The sequence below is a fragment of the Ustilaginoidea virens genome, chromosome 1 (assembly GCF_000687475.1).
Source record: "Ustilaginoidea virens chromosome 1, complete sequence".
Taxonomy (NCBI): Eukaryota; Fungi; Ascomycota; class Sordariomycetes; order Hypocreales; family Clavicipitaceae; genus Ustilaginoidea; species Ustilaginoidea virens.
Genome location: NC_057316.1, coordinates 1,806,572 through 1,827,637, shown reverse-complemented (window position 1 = coordinate 1,827,637; position 21,066 = coordinate 1,806,572). Strand labels below are relative to the sequence as shown.

General features: G+C 53.2%; 6 protein-coding genes across 6 annotated transcripts; 3 read left to right on the top strand and 3 right to left on the bottom strand.

Annotated features, from left to right (window-relative positions):
- Positions 1-1,959: 1,959 nt before the first annotated feature.
- On the top strand, positions 1,960-3,705 carry UV8b_00260 (uncharacterized protein; the record flags this gene model as incomplete). Its single annotated transcript, XM_043137758.1, has 2 exons — positions 1,960-3,278; positions 3,408-3,705. 2 exons carry the CDS (start codon positions 1,960-1,962, stop codon positions 3,703-3,705), a joined length of 1,617 nt encoding a protein of 538 aa, XP_042993692.1.
- A 1,105-nt stretch (positions 3,706-4,810) lies between these two features.
- UV8b_00259 (uncharacterized protein) lies at positions 4,811-8,767 on the top strand (the record flags this gene model as incomplete). Its single annotated transcript, XM_043137757.1, has 2 exons — positions 4,811-7,641; positions 7,726-8,767. The coding sequence occupies 2 exons, from the start codon at positions 4,811-4,813 to the stop codon at positions 8,765-8,767; spliced, it is 3,873 nt and encodes a 1,290-aa protein (XP_042993691.1).
- A 971-nt stretch (positions 8,768-9,738) lies between these two features.
- UV8b_00258 (uncharacterized protein) lies at positions 9,739-10,710 on the bottom strand (the record flags this gene model as incomplete). Its single annotated transcript, XM_043137756.1, has 1 exon — positions 9,739-10,710. The coding sequence occupies one exon, from the start codon at positions 10,708-10,710 to the stop codon at positions 9,739-9,741; it is 972 nt and encodes a 323-aa protein (XP_042993690.1).
- Positions 10,711-15,327: 4,617 nt separating this feature from the next.
- UV8b_00257 (uncharacterized protein) lies at positions 15,328-15,949 on the top strand (the record flags this gene model as incomplete). The annotated part of the gene is made up of 3 exons (XM_043137755.1): positions 15,328-15,581; positions 15,642-15,781; positions 15,837-15,949. 3 exons carry the CDS (start codon positions 15,328-15,330, stop codon positions 15,947-15,949), a joined length of 507 nt encoding a protein of 168 aa, XP_042993689.1.
- A 2,238-nt stretch (positions 15,950-18,187) lies between these two features.
- On the bottom strand, positions 18,188-19,881 carry UV8b_00256 (uncharacterized protein; the record flags this gene model as incomplete). Its single annotated transcript, XM_043137754.1, has 5 exons — positions 18,188-18,226; positions 18,280-18,741; positions 18,816-19,162; positions 19,283-19,652; positions 19,720-19,881. The coding sequence occupies 5 exons, from the start codon at positions 19,879-19,881 to the stop codon at positions 18,188-18,190; spliced, it is 1,380 nt and encodes a 459-aa protein (XP_042993688.1).
- Positions 19,882-20,236: 355 nt separating this feature from the next.
- UV8b_00255 (uncharacterized protein) lies at positions 20,237-20,419 on the bottom strand (the record flags this gene model as incomplete). Its single annotated transcript, XM_043137753.1, has 1 exon — positions 20,237-20,419. The coding sequence occupies one exon, from the start codon at positions 20,417-20,419 to the stop codon at positions 20,237-20,239; it is 183 nt and encodes a 60-aa protein (XP_042993687.1).
- Between the last annotated feature and the right edge of the window lie 647 nt (positions 20,420-21,066).

Here is a 21,066-nt window from a genome sequence, read left to right as displayed (position 1 = left end):
GATCGGGCTGCCTACATGTACCTACCTCCTATATGGCAAAGTAGGGTCTACTCGGGTGCCGCAGTTCTCCGTCAGTCAGTCCGTGACACACTTTCCGTCGGAATTTCCAGTGTACCGTACGGAGATCCGCATGTATTATAGGATCGCCCATTTACACCCGGAAGCGACCGTGCCGTTGGGCCACTCGTGCAGAGCGACTGCGGTTGATGATGTGTCTGAACCATGGCAACCAGTCAGTATGCAGCATATCCGCCGACATTGACGCGCGTACTGGCCGACACAAGGTGTCATTGCATACATGTACTGTACCTACCGACCCATGGTGTAGTATGTATGTACAGCACCTAATGTAGAATGCTCATAAGAGGTGGGTCGGTAGGTTGGAGGCGCACACAAAATAGCGGACAAATAGTAACGGGAAAGGCCTGGCATATGCACTTGTGCAGTTCGCAGTCCCTTTCATGCACACCACACCCCTAGGTTCCAGCTTTCCGAGACGGAAACGTGGGACGGGAGAGCAGGCGCAATACGCAATATGGCGTGGGATCCTTGGGAGACCGGAACGGGGCCCGTATAATGGACGCCCTCGAGCATGACAATGGCGGTGAGACAAAGTACTGATAAGATGCTGGGTAGCAGTACTAAAGTACGTATACGCACCTTGATGCTATTAGCCGGGCCTATGTAATTCAGAAGCTCAAAACTACTCACTCCGTACTCGGTGGATACACAGCCTGGACTTTTGGTGATGGCTGATGGCTGATGGCTGATGGCTGCATCACAGACGCATTGCGTCGTCGTTGAACCACCATGTGTCTGAAATCAAGTGGTTGAATTGAATGTTGGGGATAGATGATGGGTGAGAGAGCGTTTGATGGCAGCTCGGATGAGTCATGATTGACAGGTTCGCTACCTACCATTCGCCATCAGCAGCGTGATGCGGACGCTGCATGTGGTGTTTCGATACATGAATGATTTCAATGGTTTATTTGGGATCATGGTCGTCGGCAACAAGTTCTGGTCTGGTCCACCAGTTGACCCAATTGACCGACCCCTCGCGGCTGAGGGAGGGTCTTGTCCATTGAAATCTGCACGTGAGAGCTTGCCTGGCTCCTCCCAGCCCTCCCTCTCCCCCTCCCTCTCCCTCTCCCTCTCCCTCTCCCTCTCCCTGGCCGGCGGCTTACCTGTAGGCCTGCTTACCGTCTTGGTACTGGTTACCGTCTGGTACCTCTTAACGAGAAAGGACGTGTCAACAGTTTGTCACTTTGTGGTCGTCTGTGGAGAGCTCCGCTCAACTGTTAGGCTGATGCTACCAGACAGTATGTACCAGACTGTACATATATCCTCACCGCCTTGTTTAGCCGTGGGGCTCACAGGGGAAACAACGGGCAGCAAGCAAGCGGCTAGCAAAAGCCCAAGCCGCGGTTATCCTTACCTATATCAATCAAACAAGTCCACCGTCTGCCCGCGTGTCTGGTGTCTGGTGCGTTTCACCTTTTCTTCTTCCCTTTTCCACCCACGCCCACCTCCCAAGCACAGTCTGGCTCATTCAAGGAACAAACTTGAACAAACTTGACAGCTCCAGCATCACATCCTTGCTTACTCAGAGCAAGCCAACCACACGCAAAACACTTGTCCAACTTGCACAGATCGAGGCGTTGAACCTCGATCACACAGTCGTCAAGACGTTTTCCAATCTTCTCAACTCGTAAGTCGACCCTCCATTAGCACATCCGACCAGTCTTTGCCGATGCAGTCATCAGTCGTATTGACGCAAACAAATCAACAGGATTCACCACCCGTTCGCAGGAGCCCGTTGCTCAGCCGATTCTGGAGGAGCATCGGACTCGGTCGAGACCCAGTAAAAGGCAAAAACAGACAGCAGCAAGCCTCTCAACTACCCCTTTTATATAATTTGCCCAGGGAAATTCTTGCGCGCCGCTTCTTCCACTCGTCCCAATGGCTCCGCACGCACAAGATGTTAGCTCGGGTTCCGCGAACGGGGCGGTCTATGCCAACGCCGATGCCACGGCTTCCCCCAAGACATTCATCGTCAACTCCCCCAACGTCACCTACACGGATGCTGAGATCAAGTCCCACTACACCTACCGCACTACCAGCATTGAGACTGACGCGAGTGGCAACTACGTTGCTACTCCCAAAGAGACCAAGTATGACTTCAAAGTTGCCCGTCAAGTGCCCAAGGTGGGCATGATGCTGGTCGGCTGGGGTGGCAACAACGGTACCACCGTCACTGCTGGCATTATTGCCAACCGTCGCAACCTCGCCTGGGAGACAAAGGAAGGTCCCCGTGAGGCCAACTACTATGGCTCAATCGTCATGGCCTCCACCATGAAACTGGGAATCGATGCCAAAACCAACAAGGACATCAACATCCCCTTCCGCGACGTTCTCCCCATGGTTCATCCCAACGATCTGGTCATTGGTGGCTGGGACATTAGCAAGATGAACTTGGCTCAGGCCATGGACCGTGCTCAAGTTCTCGAGCCCACCTTGAAGTCTCTGGTCAAGAAGGAGATGGCTGATTTGGTACCTCTTCCGTCCATCTACTATCCCGACTTCATTGCCGCCAACCAGGAAGATCGTGCCGACAATGTTATCCAGGGCACAAAGGCCTGCAACGCACATGTCGAGAGGCTTCGTCAGGACATCCGCGACTTCAAGGCCAACAACAACCTGGACAAGGTCATCGTCATGTGGACTGCCAATACCGAGCGATATGCCGACATGATTCCCGGTGTCAACGACACGGCTGATAATCTGCTGGAAGCCATCGCACACGGCCATGAGGAAATTTCGCCCTCGACTGTTTTCGCCGTCGCCTGCATCCTTGAAAAGACGCCATTCATCAACGGCTCTCCTCAGAACACCTTTGTGCCCGGTGCTATTCAGCTGGCGGAGAGGCACGGTGCCTTTATTGGGGGCGATGACTTCAAGTCTGGCCAGACAAAGATGAAGTCGGCCCTTGTTGACTTTTTAATCAATGCTGGCATCAAGCTGACGTCGATTGCAAGCTACAATCACCTGGGCAACAATGACGGCAAGAACCTGAGCTCCCAGAAGCAGTTCCGCTCCAAGGAGATTTCCAAGTCCAATGTTGTCGACGACATGGTCGAGGCAAACTCGGTCCTGTACAAGAAGGGCGAGCATCCTGACCATTGCGTCGTGATTAAATACATGCCCGCCGTTGCCGACAATAAGCGTGCACTCGACGAGTACTACGCCGAGATTTTCATGGGAGGCCACCAGACCATTTCGTAAGTTGATGCCGACCCATTTTTTTGTTTTCTTTTTTTTTTTTTTTGGTTTTTTTTTGTTTTTTTTGGGCGCATCGCGGAGCTTCTTTTATCTCCATCTCTGCCTTTCCACGACTAATGTGTCTGCAGCCTGTTCAACATTTGCGAGGACTCTCTGCTAGCTTCTCCTCTCATCATTGATCTCGTGGTCATTGCCGAGATGATGACCCGTATACAGTGGAAGGACTCGATCTCTGAGAACGGCTACAAGAACTTTCACAGCGTTCTCAGCGTCCTCAGCTACATGCTCAAGGCCCCTCTGACCCCCCCGGGCACACCTGTAGTCAACGCTCTCGCCAAGCAGCGTGCTGCCCTGACCAACATTTTCCGCGCTTGCGTTGGGCTCGAGCCAGAGTCCGACATGACTCTCGAGCACAAGCTTTTGTGAGTGTAAAATGGGGCATGGGGACTGCATCTGTGTGCTCGAGAAAATGTTGCGAGGAAAATTGGTTGAATATGAAGTCAGTGTAGGGCGACAGGCACGAAAACAAGAATCAAGTCACAAAAAAAGGAAATAAAAAAAGAAATAAAAAAAAGGGGGCAGGGGAGATTGCAAGGAACTCGAAGGCGTCTGCACGGAGATGCCTTTTTATATAATATCAACCTTCCCTGGCCATTGTCCTGTAACCTGATCCCAAGTGAAGCCAAAGCCCCAAATGGAAGATGGTTGAGCAAAAGAGAGAAAAACATGCAAGCTGTCTGTCAAGCTGGTCCAAGCCTTGCCTACCGTCGCGCGCCATCCCTGATTCTAGTGGCAGTGATTCCGTTTGCCGCAAGACAGCTTGAAATAATCGGCGGGAGGTCCATGACTTGGGCATATTTGCGGGACTTTTGTACGCCGCAAGTTCGTCATAGAGCTCGCCGTGACCATGACCAGGAACAGGAACGCACAAGTATTGAGCGGTGCTGTGTTGGCGCTTCAACATGGTACGGAGTACTGCTCATTGGAGTACGCGAACCTGCAGCAACGGTACATGTACCCTGGCCACCCATCAGCAACTGAAACCCAAACCGGAAGAGGTATCTTTCCACGTAATTAGTAGTTTAAGATACGTGGACCTGGTACGGAGTAGAGGGTAGTTAGTGTGACAGTATATGTGATGGTGGAGTCTCTAAAGCCAGGGTCATGTGACAGGTAGGCAGTCAAACCCCAGCGGGTCAGCGACCACTCAACCAACGCGGCACGGCCCCAGTGCAATGTCAGTCGCGTCCACAGAACCGTGTCGCGCATCGCGCATCGCGCGTGGAGCTTGAAAGCTGAGCAACCAACCCACCCACCCGCTTAAACACCAGCTCTCCGCTTCTACAACTCCTCCGAAAGCAGTACCACCATTTTTCATCATCTCAACATTTCTTCATCTCGCGTTTTATACTTTCATCAATACCAGGATTTCTACTCGAAAATATCAGTTCATATTTTACGACCTGCGTGAGTTGAGTTGGGAGTTTTTATCGCCGAGAAACGACCTCGATATAGCCTCCGTCTTGTGCAGATGGTTTCCTCTCCCGCTCTACGCGGTAGCTCGCCCGAGCCTTTGACACCGCGTTCCAAAATCAGAGCTCTGCTAGAAACTGTCGAAAGCAGCGATGGCGAGGGTGAAGAACAATCCAACTCGTCGTCATTGGGCCCGACCGTCAGACACGTTGCTCGACTCGGTCCCAAGTCATGGAATAATGACGACTCTGACGAGTCCGACATTGTCGCTCGACCGCGAGGCAAGCTGGTCTCGCGAATGCAGGGTGCACCTCGCATGAACGGGCAAATGGCAGCAGAAACGGCTAGAGAACGCGTAAAAAAGATGCTGGAGCGACAAGACGCGCAACAAGATGCTGAGCGAATGTCAAACGGCGACGGCCAAGATGACGACCTGCCCTTGGCCCCCCGGCGATTGAAACGTCCCGCTGCGACTGAAAAAGCGCCAGGCCCCGTGGAGCAACTGTCGCGATCGCCCAGCCCCGGCCTTTTTGTGTCGTCGCCAGTGCGACCCTCGCCTGGTAGGGCCCCTGCCGTAAGGGATGATTCCGAAAACGAGCTCCCAGCCCCAAAGTCGGATCGATTCAAAGCCTTGGTTGAGCGCAAGAGACGAGAACGTCTGGAAAGAGAGGCTGCTGAAGCAGCTCGGGTGGCCGAACGCGAGGCCCGACATGAACAGCTCACCTCGGAGCTCGAGCAGCTCCTTCCCGACGACGACGATGATGATGATGATGGTGGCATCACGGACGACGAAGGCGGAAGGCGGCTTAGCCAGAAAAGCCGTCCTGCCCGGAAGGCGAGCAAAAAGGCAATTGAAGAAATGAACAGAGAGACACAGCGCTTGGCCAGGAACATGCAGCTCGCGCACGAACCCAAGACGAGAAGGAAATTTTCCATGGCTAGTCTTTTTGAGCGCTTCAACTATAGGCCTGCTGGCGAACCAGTACAGGACGACCACATGGACAGTTCCAGCAGACATGGGACACCACAGTCCGATGCCGGAATGAACGATGCCGATACTCCGCCCAGCTCTCCTCCCATGACGAAGCAGACTGAAGAGGCTTCTACAGCACACGGTATCAAGATCACAAGCTCCGGAAGTACCGGCACAGCGACTCCTGCAACAGCGGCAAAACAGCCTTCAAAGCGACGAGTTCGAGTTCGATTACCTGCTGCCGTTGCTGTCACCACCTTTGACTCCGGTGATGAGCTCGAAATCACCACCACATCAAAAAACAAATTTGACAGGATCTTTGACAACATCCCAAGAAACAAATCTGCTGAATCGCGGTCCTTGCAGGCCCTGCGCGCCCTGGCGCAAGTGAGATCGGCCGGAAGTGGGACGAGTCGGAAAGCGGACCGGTTCGAGATGACGGCTGGTGAGTTACAGGTGTTTCTCGCTACCAAGGCGCGAGAGCAAGCCAGGTTGGAGCGGGACCGTCGTCTGGATATCTTGAGGGGACAGGGCATTGCCATCCAAACAGCCGAAGAGCGTGAGAAACAAGAGCAGGAGGTTGAGGACCTTGTAGCCAAGGCGAGACAGGAAGCTCAGAAGATTATGGAGCAAGAACGCGATCAAGTCAGACGCGAAAAGAAGGCAAGCGGTTGCGTGGACCCTCTGGCCTGGGATGACAGCGAAGACGACGAGTACCGAGGCTCTGATGACGAGGGTAATGCAGCGCCCTCCGAGGTGGACGTTTCAGGGTCAGAGGACGACGAGACCGCCGAGGACGACGAGGCCGGAGGCGGAAGGGAAGTGAAGGGCAACTCTTTATTTGACGAGGCGGCTGAATGCTCAGGTTCGGAGGTTTCCGAGGGCGAGCAAGATGCTGCTCGGGATGACGATGAGGATGAGATGGAAGGGCAGGTGGTGGTGACCCGACAACGGAGAAAACGGAACACCAACGCGGTATTGTCTGACGACGAGGCCGGGGTTGAAGCTACACCTCGACCGGCCGAGGTTGCCACTCAAACAACACCTGCAGCAGCAGGCGCCGCGTCTGTTGTCGCTCCGAGTAGTGTCCTGCGATCTGCGAAGAAAACATTCATCCCTGGACTGCCTGTCCAAGGACCCGCTGGTCTCGGGCTGACCCAGATATTCGCCGGTACAATGGACAGCCAGATGGGTGGCTCCACCACGGGAGGGCCGACTCAATCGATGATGCCAGATTTTGATCAGTTTCCCGACTCCAACTTTTCCGCCACGGCGGATGAACCCCTGGAGGATGTGTTGCTGGATTCGCAAAATCAGAACACGTACCAAACAACTCAGGGCGTGCAATTAAATCTGTCGCAGTCACAGATGTACGGGCTCGACACATTGGCAGGCCACGGACCGCAAACACAAATATCAGAGCTGATGGAGCTGTCTCAGGATGGAGGGCTTCAGCAACAGACTCCCCTCCGCGACAGATTTGCCGAACCGCCCTTGTCGACGGCGGAGACGATGATTGTCGAGAAGCAAGGCGATGACGGCTTATCAGTGCAGGATTCGCCGCTAGTCCGCAAGGGTCGGCTTCGAAGGAGGATGGATATGCTCACGATGCAGGCTGCCGAACCGGAATCCAGCGAAAGCATCATCCCTAGCACGGAAGGCAATGCTTTCCGATCCATGGCTGATGCAGCCAAGAAGGAGAGGAAGCTCCTTGGAGCCAAGGAGTTTGACCGCAAAAAGAGCAAGGCCAAGGAAATGATTGAGGAACAGGCCGAGGAGTCCGAGGACGAGTACGCAGGCCTCGGCGGCGCCGATGGCGAGGAAAGCGACAGCGACTCTGCCGGCTCGGTAGAGGAGATGATTGACGACGCGGCTGGCAACGACCGCGACGAGGGAAAACTAGCGGCCTTTTTTGCGTAAGTACGGACCGGGGCCGGTGGTCTGCGCTCACCCAAAGACTCGAAACGCTAACCAAAACTGCATGACTTCCTCCTTTGCAGGGACCGGGAACGAGCGGACGACGAGCAGCAAGTCGAGAAGCTCTTCAAGGACATAAGCAAAGGCATGCTCCGTCGCAAGCGAGGCGCCGACTTGGACTTGTCGGATTCCGACGACGGCGGCGAGGCGCGAAGACGCATGAAACGGCGCCAGTTTGCCAAGCTGCAAAAGGCGCTGTTTGCCGACGAGCGGGTCAAGAAGATTGCGGAAAACCCGGGAAACCGAGCTTTCCTCCGCACGATTGAAGACCGCGGCAGCGACGACGACGACGACGACGACGACGACGAGGCCGACTTCCTGGGGGGGCTGCTTGTCGAGGCGCCCGCTCAGCCGTTGCCCACCAGCACCACCACCATACCAGACAGCCAGCCGCAACCGCAGCCGCAGTCGCAAGCGGCGGCGCCGGGCGGCATCGCGACGGGGCCCAGACCCGCGGCCCACCTGCGGAGAACAAAGGACGGCAGGAAGCCGCCTTGCATTGGGCAAGTGAGACAGACCCTGTCGGACCTCCTGGACGAGGGCTCCTCCGGCTCCGTGGTGCCGGCCACGGAAGCCGGCGGGTCCGACAGCGAGCAGGACGACGACGGGCCGGCGGCCGACAAGGAGAACCAAGCGCCGCCGCCGCCGCCGCCGCCGCCGCTTGTCATTGACCGCATCGAGCTGAAGCGCCGCGCGGCGGCGTGCGCCGCCACCGCCACCGCCACCCGCATGGCGTTCGGGGCGGCGCAGGCGCCGGAGCCGCTGGCGTTCAAGGTGCCGCCGCTGCTGCGACGGGCAACCACCAACTCGTCCCTCCTGTCCGCGGCGGCGCCTGGCGACTCGGCCCCCAGCGCGGGCGGCTTCGGCCAAGAGGCCAGGATCAAGAAGGGCGCAGGCAAGCGGAGCGGCATCGGCGGCTTCGCCAGGCAGAACGAGCAGCGGGCCAAGGCGCGCGAGAGCGAGCGGAGGAGGCAGGAGCGCAAGATCAAGGGCGCGGCGAGGAGAATCGGCATGGTCGGGGGGCTGCTGGGCCGAGGGTCGTTTGACCAGCACAGCGGGAGGTAGCCATCACCCCCCCCTCCCCTCCCCCCTGCGGCAGGGACAATACGAGTTCCGAGTTGTTGTGCGATCAAAGCCGCGCCAGGCCCTCTGGCGTCGGCCGTCTCAACCAACCCGTCCGTCCGTCCCATCACCCGCGCGCGGCATACGACAACGATAACACGCAGTCCGCGCGGTCACATGGCCCCCCCTCCGCCCTCCACCCTCAATCAATAAGTAGCTAGCTAGCTAGCTATAAGGAAACTTCACCACTACAACATATCCTGGCTTGGCGCGATTCAAGCCTCGTGTCGCGGGCGGAGCAGCATGCGCGCCGCACGGCGTCGATGGCGCGGTCGGGGCGTGCTGCTTGCTGGCGTTGAAGGGGGCTGAGTGCGTGCCGTCGAGGGGGGTGAATATTCCGGACGAGGCGGGACAAGTTGCGGACGAGTTGCGTGCCAAGAACGGGCATCGGACGGACGACAAGCTGCAAGGGAAGGGAAGGGAGTGAATGGAATGGAATGAGATTGCGGGCCCAGGCACGAGCGGCTGGTTCTTCATGGGCGTTTCGGCGTCGTTGCTTCCTATGCCGCCAATGGTCGATACCCGATGATGCCATGCTATGTTGTGCCATGTATGCTACGCTATGCTATGCTATATACTATGCTATGCCATGCCATGCCATGCTGTTCTATGCTGTTTCTATGCTGTACTATGCTGTACTATGCTATTCTGAATGTATTCGTCGTGCCAAGTGCCCCGTTGAGCGCCGTCCCTGTATTTTCTCTTCTCTACATTTGGCGCAGAGCAGAAAAACGTCGATCGCGTCGTCTAAAACGGCGTCGACTGCGTGCGTCTATTGTCGCTTCAAGACCGTTCCCCGCCAAAACAACGCCGCGCTAGAATTGCACGAAAATAAAAAAGAGTTAAAAAAAAAAAAAAAAAAAAAAAGGTCCAAAGGATACGAAAAATAAAAATAAAAGAACGAGCCAATGTCATCATGTGACTCGAGATCTCTGCGCTGGCTTCTGAGCCGTGACGACGACGTACTCGAGCAGCGTCTTGGGGCTTCTCGCACGAGCGGCCAGCCTTACTCGGGCATTCAGCAACTCGACCTCTTCGTCTGGCCAGTGCAGCACGTCTCTCAGCAGGACAGCAGTCATGGCTTCCACGCCGTCGGCGTAGTTGACGGCCATCATGGAGCCAATCTCCTTGTTGCGTTGGTCCTTGGACCAGGAACCTACCGGGACCTTGAAGACGGATTGTCTGACGTGGTCGAAGCCAGTTTCTCGGGTCCATTTGCGCAAGCTGGGCGTGGGATCAAAGGTGCGGCCCGTGGCGGAGCAGGCTTGCTTCAGAGCGAGGTGCAGTTGCACAAAAGCATGGTTGGGATGACGGACCGCCATGTACTCGATACCGTTTGCGTCGTGGCAGAAGACGGTCGAGGAGAATTCCTGGAACTCCACCCAGCCTCCTGGCCTCAGGCTTTCGTATATCTGAAACATCAGGCGAGGCCAGTCCTTGATGGAAGCGGCCATGTAGCGGCAGTGGATGAAGTCGTACTGGTCGGGTTCGACCCAGTCCAGCTCAATGTCGTCGACGATGAACTTGACATTATTGGGTACCCAGCAAGGCTGGATAGGGCTTAGGTCGTTGCCGATGATGCTGGCGCCGCGGTACGTGTCGCCCATGTACATGGCCCAAACACCGGTCCCGGTGCCAATGTCGAGTATGCTCAAGCCATCGGGCTTGATGGGTGCGAGGAACAATTGGTCGCCGAGCAGGCGCGTGACGGTGTGGTGGAGCATGTCGAGGCGGTCTTGCTCTCGCTCATCGTTTGGGAAACAGTAAGCTCCGGCTTGGTACGCGTGATAGCGGCGGTTGTGTTTCCATTCGTAGTGGGTGACGGAGCTGTATAGGGAGGTGGTTGCGTCGGAGATGTCGTCCCCGTATGCGGAATCGTTGTCCATGTTTATTTGTTTTTTGCTTCTTCTTTGGAAACCTGGGCCTCTTGTCGTTTCCTTGGGTGTCTCTTTATGTCTTTCTTTTCTATCCTCTTCTGAGAGAGGGGGTCGCCAAGGGATATGTTTTATCTATAAAAAGTGGGTGTACTCGCTTACTTGTCGGAAAAGCCTGGGATCCCCGGGGGAACCCCAAGCGGGCCCTCAAAGTTGTAAAGTCTTATTCACTGGACTTGGTGTTGAGTTGGGTAACTTTGTTCCGACTGTATGTATGTTGAGTGAAGTAGTGTGAGGCGATTGTAGGTCACGCGACAACAGAAAGTCGGCAGTGATCAGGGCTTGATAAGTCTGTATCTACCAAGCAAGTGTCGTGGAGGCGTTTGTGTCGACGGCAACTATGACGAGGTAGTGGGGAGCTGGTCAAAACGAACAACATGTGTGTAGATTGACTAGCCCCTTTTTTATTTTTTTATTTTTATTTTTTTTTTGAAGATGACGGTGTGTCGTGTTTGGTTGGATGGCGATGTGTACGGCAGAATCGATAGTGAAGCTGTAAGCAGGTAAGGTAGGGATGGTATGATATGGTGTTGTCGGTACCAAGAGAGAGCCAGATAGGCGGCGGCTTATCAAGTGGTGAGGGAGAGCAAGGATAATGGCATCAATGCATCAATGGCACGGCATAGCCGATTGCCCCTTGCGCCAAGGCGGCAACTTGGCAATCTGAGTATCCGTGAATGCGGTGATTCGGTGGGTCTGTGTGTCGTCAGTCTCTTTGTCTGTCACGTCGATCCGTCGGACGTAGAGAAAGAGGCAGGGGAAAAAGCAGAAAGCCGAAGGGGGAGGCGGGGAAGAGGAGGAGGAGGAGGATGGGGGTGGGGAGGGGGGGGGTCGCTTTTAAAAGAGGAAGGAAGGCAAGAGCAACCCACTCGTCACAGGAAAGGCTTGCCAAGCAAGGGGGGGGGGGGGGGGCCTCATGTGAACTAAGCTGAGTGAAAATGGAAAATGAAAAAAAGAAAAGGAAAAGGAAAAGGTCCACTTGATGCACTTGACGCTACTCCGTACTCGGTGCTGGACTGGGCAACGCAAGAGGCGGGCATGAAGGTTGGCATTGGTGGGAATACGGTGGGGGTGAATTCTGAATTCGCTGGAATGAATGGCGGCGGCAAAGAACGACGCAAGTACGGACATGGAGTAAACGGATGCCCACTGGTCTCTTTTACAGAAGGTTGGCACCTAGGTAGGTACATAGGTACCTAGCCTAGCCTAGCCTAGTCCCCTTCATGCTGCATTGCTTTGAGTGTTTGCGGCGGCAGGTCGGCAAGAGCCGCAGTTTTCTCGCCGCTGCGTGATGTCGTCTTTCTGTCTTGTCCTTTTGCGTCTCGTCTCGGTCGTCGGATTGCTCGGGCGGGGGCGGGACAGGAATGGCAACTCCCCTACCATTACGGAGTACCAGGTACATGTACCTCTGACCTGCCCGGATACCCACCCCCCGACCCCGCCTTGATTACGTGCCACTGCCCGTCAACCTCAATTCCTCGTGCACTCGTTGCAGCTGTCAAGTCACTGACGAATGCAATCGCGTGCCAAATGCAACCAAAACCATGGTTCAGAATCATCATCACCATCATCACCATCATCACCATCATCATCATCATCATCATCATCTTCGTCATCACCATCAATCAACTCGTACCTGGCCAAACCTTGTGGGATGCCCCCCCCCCCCCCGGTTGCTACGTGCCATCTGTCAAGTAGGCGTGCGTCATGTGCACCAATACGGATTTGGCGCCAAAAGTCTGTGTCTGGTCGCATTGAGTGAGGCGGGGGGGCCGACGGATAAGGTCAACTGAGCTTCATGCTGCTTGCCCCAGAAGGTCTAAGCGTCCAAGGACAGTAATATATGTATGTCCAATCTGCGTCTGCACATGGTCAACTGCATGTGGTGTGCTGCGGTGCGCGCCGACAGGCTTATTCTTTAGGCTCTAACAGCGGGCTCGCCGCCGGAAAGTACATGTCGACAGGCACCTGATCCCTAAGCTTCGGAGGTACCGACATATGTCACCCACCCCGCCCCTCACCCCCTGCGGGATGGGGATGACATTCATGTCGACCGCCATGCACCGTTTTGGTGTCTGGTGGCTTCTGCACTCCACACAACAACAAAAAAAGCTTGAGGGGGCAGTCAGTTATCAATTTCATGTCATGCAAGGGATCTTTGCCTAGGTACATGCACATCAGCATAGGAATGGAAAAAGGGCGTCACGAGACCGATAAACGGCGGATTTCCGTAGCTAAAAGTTTAAAACCCCCATGGCGTTATAATGCGATAAAAAAAAAAGAACGGAAAAGGAAATAAAGAGGAAAAGAACCGCCGGTGTCAGTTCGGGGAAGCGCGAGAGAGTTGAAGCGCAGCGCCACATGTACGTTGTGCGTTGATGGCAATTGGATTGCCGACAGGGCAGCAGGCAAGGAATCTAGAACCAACCGACATGGAAGTCGGTAGTACGCGCCAGCAACACCGAGATTCACTGACCAATTGGCCCAAAGCAAAGATGCATCCATCCCCGCATCATCTCGGACGTCTTGCACGCCTCGCTCATTTCACGAGGGCAATGACGCACACACTTGGCAAGCCAGCCGGAACGAGAATAGCATTTGAACTCAGAGGCAGCAGCAACATGGGGATACCATGCCAAACCTAACAAGTTGCACCCGCGGTGACGTGAAAAAGCAAAGATAAAATAAAAATAAAAAAGACAAAACGTTTCTGTGCTGCCGCATGTAAAGACGCCAAAACGAACTTCGGGGGAGGGGGGTGTGGGGGGCGTGGCGTGTGGCTGCCAATGAGGCAGCGAGGCAAGAAAAGAAAAACGTGGCTCGTCTTTTCCTGCACGGACCTCTGCATGCAGGGGAGGTGGCCAATCAGACGGGACAGGAGAATTTGGGCCAATCTGCGTGGCTGCACTAGTGGATTTAGACTTTTTTCCGCCATTTTCCGCCATGCGTCTGGTACCAGCCACGCGCTGCGCCAGAACATGCCAGCTAGGTACATGTACACGTGCTTTAGGCAGGTAGGTACCTAGCCTAATTTCTTTGGCCAACCATGTCGGTTTCCCCCATCCCTTTGACTGTTTTAAGGTGCAGCTTTTGTAACGGACCAGGGTTTTAGCCAATAGAAAACCGTAAATTAAAGGGTACATTAGCAGACTAGTAAATAGTAGAGTAGTATAAGTACCGGCAATTTCCAGATTTACAAAGAGCTACATCGCACTTATCGCACCTATAGGGCCAGGCATATAGCGCTGTGAGGCTATTCCCACAATATTAGGCTGTCAAACTTAGCAGTGATAAGGGCAGATAGAAAGGCGTTATTACTAACTCTTAAGATGTCACTTATTAGCTCTATTAAAAATGCCAGAATTCCCTAGTATAAGGATTTTAGTGATAAAGGTTTGGTGACTAGGCCAGTTGCCAAGAGGGTACCTTGTAGGTATTTGGCAAAGAGTGGGTCCGATACAAAAGCTGCACCTTAACACAGCCAAAGGGATACGCATAGCTTAGCTCCCCGTAGACATTAGCTAGAGAGTGAAACGAGACTACATATCAACCGACCTGTGCCCCCCCCTTGTCATCCGACCCCCCCATAATAACTTAACTGACCTGACCAATGCTCTTTCCTAATATAGAGATACGCTAATAAAGAGTAGTAGATCCTTTAATTTACAGTAGCCACTAGACTATAGGTATCTTTACATATATTTTCCCATAGAAAGTGACTTCTATTATATTTTTATTTGGTATCCCTACCTTAGGTACCTAAGAACCTAGTATTAAAAATAAATAAAGTACCTTTATATAAACTATTCTATAGAAAGTGACTTCCTCTCTTTTTTCTAAGTACCTAGTACCTAGGTACTTAGGTACTAAAGTAGAAGAAAGTATCTGTATATATATTCTTCCATATAAAGTGACTTCTAGTACTTCTACTAAGTACCTAGGTACTTAGGTTCTAGAAATAGAAAGAGAGGTACCCTTATATATATATTTCTATATAAAGTGACTTCTTTAACTTCTCCTACTAGGTATCCCTACCTAAGAACTTAATAAAAAAAGTAGAGAAAGTACCTTTCGATATATATTTCTATATAAAGTGACGTCTTGAGTCTCTTTATTAGGTACCCCTACCTAAGAGCCTAGTAAAACATAAGAGAAAGTACTTTTCCATATATTTTTATATATAAAGTGACTTCTTTAATTTCTTTTACTAGGTACCCCTACCTAAGAACGTAGTAAAATAGCAGAGAAAGTACTTTTTATATGTTTTTCTATATAAAGTGACTTGACCCACTATTCTCTAGTAAACCAATTATATTAAGAATATAGCCCACAGCAATGGTCAGGTCAGTTAAGTTATTATGGGGGGGTCGGATGACAAGGGGGGGGCATAGGTCGGTTGACCTGTACCCTCGAGTGAAACCAAGCCTTTTACATCTACACATTTAAGCCTACGATCGTAACAGACACGCTTATTACACCTCAGCCAGGGTGCACGTTGCTTTTGGCGGGTTCTTGTTCCGGCAATTGATTTGACATCAGATTATCCCTTTTCCACCTTCATCCCAAGGCATGGAGCAGGCGATTGATCAGCCTGACTTTTTGGAAGTCGCTAGCGGCTTGAGGGTTGCCGCCGATCATCTGGAACGATGTCGAAACCTTCCCGCCGAGGACGATGGTGCCCGCATGGCCCATACTCTTCAAACCATGTTGGAACGCATAGATGCAATGGAAAGGAACATGAACCGTCGTTTTGACCAAGTGGAGCGCAGGATGGACGGATTCGATCGCAAGCAGGATGACTTCGATCGGAAGTTAACGGTGTCGTGAGTACCGGAAACCTATTGCTAGGAAGGCAGGATATGCTGACAGTGAACTGTGGACAGGAACAAGAATTTGATGGCCCGACTTCAGAACAGCATTGTTGTGCACGATAACGTTGCCTTGGCACCCCTCTATAGCGTCATCACGGGAGAGGTGATGGAACGATGCCCCAGTACTCTAGCGGATTTGGAGAGGATGTCTCGTAAGTCTTCTTTACTTCTAAGGTGTGCACATCGCTAACTGATGGATGGGAGCAGACCAGGAGGTGGCTGACTTGCTGCGTCATTCGGATGAGCCTGTGCCAAGGACCATCGACCAGAGGAGACGGCAGTTGAGACACGCTTTTGGTGTAAGGACGAAGGCGGATTGACACTGATTATTGAGTCTGAGCATGACTTCCATTGAAAGCAGCGTTACGGTGTTTTCGTCACATGCAAAAAAGGGTTCTTATTACAGAAAAAAAAGAAAGTAAAATAAGAAAAAAAAAAAAAAAAAAAAAAAGTAAAAGAGATAGAGAAGGAAAAAAAGGGCACTACTACATTATACGTCTTGCTTGGTGCAAGAGCAGGCATAAGCTCTCAATAATGTAGACTATATGTGATGAGTGCAACAGCACACGCTGGCACGTGGCAGCAGCTGGGACAGGCAGGTGTCTGCTTCTCTGCAGCGCAAAGCACATGACGTCTGGTGAGTTGCTGCTGGCGTCTTCACATTTCCTTTTCTTTATTTTATTTTCCCCATCCTAACTGGAATTTTCGCTTCATTGGAAAAAGTCATCCTCCAGACATCTTTTGCGCGTCGTGTGTGTGCGTGTGTGTGTGTGTGTGTGTGTGTGTGTGTGTGTTACTTTCTTTTCTTTTCTATTCTTTTCTTTTCTTTTCTTTTCTTTTCATTTAATTTAATTTAATTTTTGTTTCACTCGCTACGTATTTCGTTTCCCTGTTAATGCCCTTGGCATGGGCTTTTTCGAAGCAACCCGCAAACCCCAGAGTACTTTTGCCCCCGCCAAATCAACCCAAAACCTTCTTGCGGTGCCCCGTCGTCACGCCCGTCCTGGGAGCCACGAAAAAACGAAGCGAAACGAAACCATGCAGCTCAAGCAAATGCACCGCACGCATGACAAGCTGGCACTTTTGCGCGAGGCAGCGACGATCCGTCATCCCCACCAGCCGCCGCGAATCGCTTGCATCAGGAGCCAGGAGCCAGGAGCCAGGAGCCAAGAGCCAAGAGTCAGGACGTTGGGATTTTGGGATTTTGGTTTTTTTTGGCAGGGGTTTTGAAACGGGTAGCGCGCGTCTCGAGAAAGAAAGCCTGGCGCCTGGCGGGCCAAGTGGGCACTGTAATGTACGGTACGGTGCCTACGTGACTCTCAGCCGTCGGCACATCAACTGAGGAGGTGCCGTAGGTAACGGGTATTCATTCATTCATTCACCAGGATTCAATGTTCCCGTTCTCGCTTCCTGTGGCTGCCTGGTCCCCTCTTCGGCCTTCGGCCGGGGAATAAAAAAAAAACATGCCGGTCTCGGTTCTAGAACTTCGGCCAAGCTCAGAGCGCGTGGTGCCATCGGCGCCTTTTTTTTTTTTTCTTTTCTTTTTTTTTCCCTGCTCGTCAAACCGCCAAGCCCCGTGGGCAGCTAGCGGAGATGCCTGTTCTTGTTCTGCAAAATGGTGGCGGCGGCCCAGGCAAGCAAGCATCCCTGGGGGGGGAGGGTTGGACTTACTTGGCAAAAGATGGAAAAGGGGGAGGGGGGGGGGGGGGGGTCAACAAGAAAAATGAAGCAGAGAGAGAGAGAGAGAGAGAGAGAGAGAGAGAGAGGCAGGCGGTCATGGTCTGTTCGACAGCTAAACACTAAACAGCGCGCGAGCGGATGGAAACAGATTGCAAGCCAAGGCGGCAAGCCAAGTTGTTGCTTTGCATCTTTGATAGACAGACAAGACGCATGGAGCCGCCGGCTATCTGTCGGCTCGGCCAAGTCGTGTTGTTCGGCACCAGGGCTTCAGAAGTCTCGGCTAGTACATTAGCATGCATGTACCTACATGCTCGCGGTGATGTGGCATCGAGGTTCCGAGCTTCGTCCATGGTGCAATTGTGCTTCGTGACCTCAGCAGTCATCATCATGGCCGCACAAAGTGAAGTGCTGTTTTGTGTGTATTTCGTCGTAACTTGTCCCAGCTGCAACGGGCTCATCCCGGAGCGCGTTACACAACTAGACATGGACCATTTCTGACAACCAGACTTTTCCCACCTATATATAGCATAGCATGCTGCTTGATACTCTGGCACATATCAGCTCGTGCCCGTCAACCGGCCGCACCTCTTAGTTTCATTATATTGCCCAGGCATCAATTTACCATGTCCCCCATGTACAAAGGTTAAGTGAATGCCCATTCGCTTCGTTACGCGGATGGCGCGCCGTACCAAATCCGCTGGCATCTGGCATCCCAAGGGAATATATGTATATGTGCTTGCTTCATCAGAAACAACGCAAAGATGGAAAAAAAAAAAAAAAGAAAAAAGAACAGATAGACAAATGACGAAAAAGATTTGTCGCAAAGCTTGGTTCAGGACGAGTCCCAAAGATGGATTCTTCTTCTTGCCCAACTTGGCTCATGATGAGCTCATGGTCGTCTCCAGACAATCGACCAACTGGGCCTTTGTTAGCTTCATCGCCAGTCGCAGGAAACCATGCAACGGCTCACCTTTTGCGACACCACGCCTTGATTCGCCAGGTACCTCGACATGCTTCTGACCAGCTCAATCTGTTCCTCTGGGCTCAAGCTGGTAATCGCAGTCTCCAGGACCGACCCCACGCTGACCTTGTGAAGCGCGATAAAGGTATGGTAATACATGTATGCGAAGAAACCCATGATGAACTGACAGTCCATGCGATCCGTCATGCCTCCGTGTCCTGGGATGGAATCGCCAAAGTCTTTAATCTTGAAGCTACGCTTCAAGCCCGAGGCGAAAAACCCGCCAAACGGCGCGATTAGAGATGCGAACGATGCAAGGATGAAGGCATGGATCTGCACGGGCGCAAACGTAAAAGACAGGTTCATCAACTTTTGCGGCAGGAAGAAAAGGTCGGGCATGTGGTAAGTGCGAGGAATGAAGACGGGGTTGGGGTCGCAGTCCAGACCGGTGAAGATGGTGGCGCCGAGATCCTGGAGGCCAGACGTCATGTTAGATCGACTCGGCCCCTGCTCCCGGCTTGTTCGGGCATGAATAAACGACTCACATTGACGGGACAGATGAAGTACTTTGACCGGATCATCAAGTTGACTAGAACCATCCCAAACAGCACCGTGGTGATCCAGGCCCCGACGAAACCCTCGACAGTCTTTTTCGGCGACAGCTTGATGAGCTGCGTGCGACCAAAGGCGATGCCGCAGATGTAGGCAAAGATGTCGTTGGTGATGACGAGGGCAGCGGGCAAAAAGAACCAAATCATTCCCTCAAACACGTTGTTCATGACGAAATGGGCTTGAACCACAATGAGGTACAGAGCCATGTGCGTCCAGGCAAAGTTGGTAAACTGAAACTTGTAGTGCCCGGCTTGGAGCGACGCGACGAAAAAGACGAAGCCTACGGGGGCGCCAACTAGTTAGCTTCCTCCTCCTCTTCTTCTTCCCATCTCCGTCTCGTTTCTTCTTTTTTTTTTCCTTCCCCTTGTTTCCCAAAGTTCGTTGCGATTGTTCAACTCACCAAAGACATAGAGGATAAAGCTGATGAAGCGATGGTGGGTGGCAAGTGGCAGCAGCACCTTGTCGACCAAGACAATGTGCTTAAAGTAGTAGATGACGCTTTCACCGTAAAGAAAGTACATGGTGGTGGCTAGCCAGTACCAGTTCAGGCTCTTGGTGGATCGAAGGGCTCGAGCGCGACTCGGGACGTTGGCAATGGCGATGACCTCTTTGAAGGAAACGATCTGAATCATGGTGACAATGATGATGATGTAAATGTGGCCCATAAAGAGGGCGGTGAAGAAGGCGGCCAGCATGCAAAGCGTCCAGAAGGTTCGCGTGATGAAGTTTGCCTTTTTCTTCTGATACTCCTCCTCGGGAGTGGGAGGTTTCTGCAAGCGGTCGTCAGCATCCTGAACTCGTTCTTTCCACCCTGCAGGCCTTGGCGATTATGCATACCTCTTGGACGGAAGCCAGCTGGGTTTGTGCCTTGACTCGAACCCGCGTAGGTGAGCCACTTCCGTCCTCGCTGGCATCGCTGAAGCTTGAGCGGCGGCCTTCGGAGCCGTTGCTTTGGCCGGTGTTGTGGGGAAATCTAACCCCTCTCCTCGACCTGCCCATTGTAGAATCTGCACAAGCTGCGGTGCGGTGGGAAGAGTAGCAAGGGTTTCTTTCAGGGGCGGGGAATCAAGCCGACAGGCGACGTGGTATTCGAGCTGAGTAGATTCGCAAGGGCGCCAAAGTCAAAAAACGGGCGCCAGCGCTTTGCAGAGCGTTGACGGCTTTGTTGGAGATTTGCGTGGCCAAGGCTGGATGCAGCAAATGCGAGAAATTGAGCGGCGCCGGAATGACGAGACGGATTGATTGCTGGAGCAAGGTCGAGGCTCAAGGGGAAGGGAGGGGGAGGCCGGCACGCTTGGTTGGTCGTGATGGTGGTGCTGGACAGCCGGCCGGCATGCAGACCGAATGCTGCAGGTCAAGGTTGGACAGCGGAGGTCAGGAGATGTTGCTGTTGAACAGGTGATGCTGGGGCCCGGCGGTTTGGAAGAAAGTTGGGTTGGATTGGGATGGTGGAACCATGACGATGGAGCTGAGAAGGCTCGGCTGCATGTGGAGTGTGGAGCACGGACGAGCCGGCTCGTCCGTAGGGTAGGTACATGTACCTAGTTGACCTGTTTTGCTTAGGCCAGGCACCTACTAAGCACCTACTAACAGTGCTGTCTGCACCTCCTAATAAGGTATAGACGTGCTGTTTTGTGGGGGGCCAGGGCTCGGCCTGGGGATTGACTCCGTCTCCGTGGGGAGGAAAAAAAGGAAAAGAAAAAAAAAATGTTGAGCCAAAAGGTTGGTGCGTGCCGCTTGTACTCCGTAGGTGCTTGGTTTTGATCTTGTTGCCGCGTCACCTGATCAGATCAGTGATCTATCCGTACATATGTAGCTCGGGTCGAGCACGGATCAGGCAGCCCGGCAGCGGGATAGACTCCAAGTTTCTGCCGAGTACATGGCCGATTCATCTCATCTTAAGCCGGCCATGACACTGTCGTCCTCGTTCAAAACAACCCGCCTTCATTCACCCTGCACAGAATCCCCATCCCCACAGCGCGGGGCTCGAAAAAATAAAACGTGACTTCGCGACGAGTTGGCGAGCTGCCGCCCACCCGCCACCGACACCGACACCGACACCGACACCGACACCGACACCGACACCGACACCGACGCCACGACGTCCGAACCTGCGTGCTGTTCGCGTGCCGTAGTGTTGATCTCGAGGGTTTTCTTGGCGTCATCCACACCGAGGCCATGATG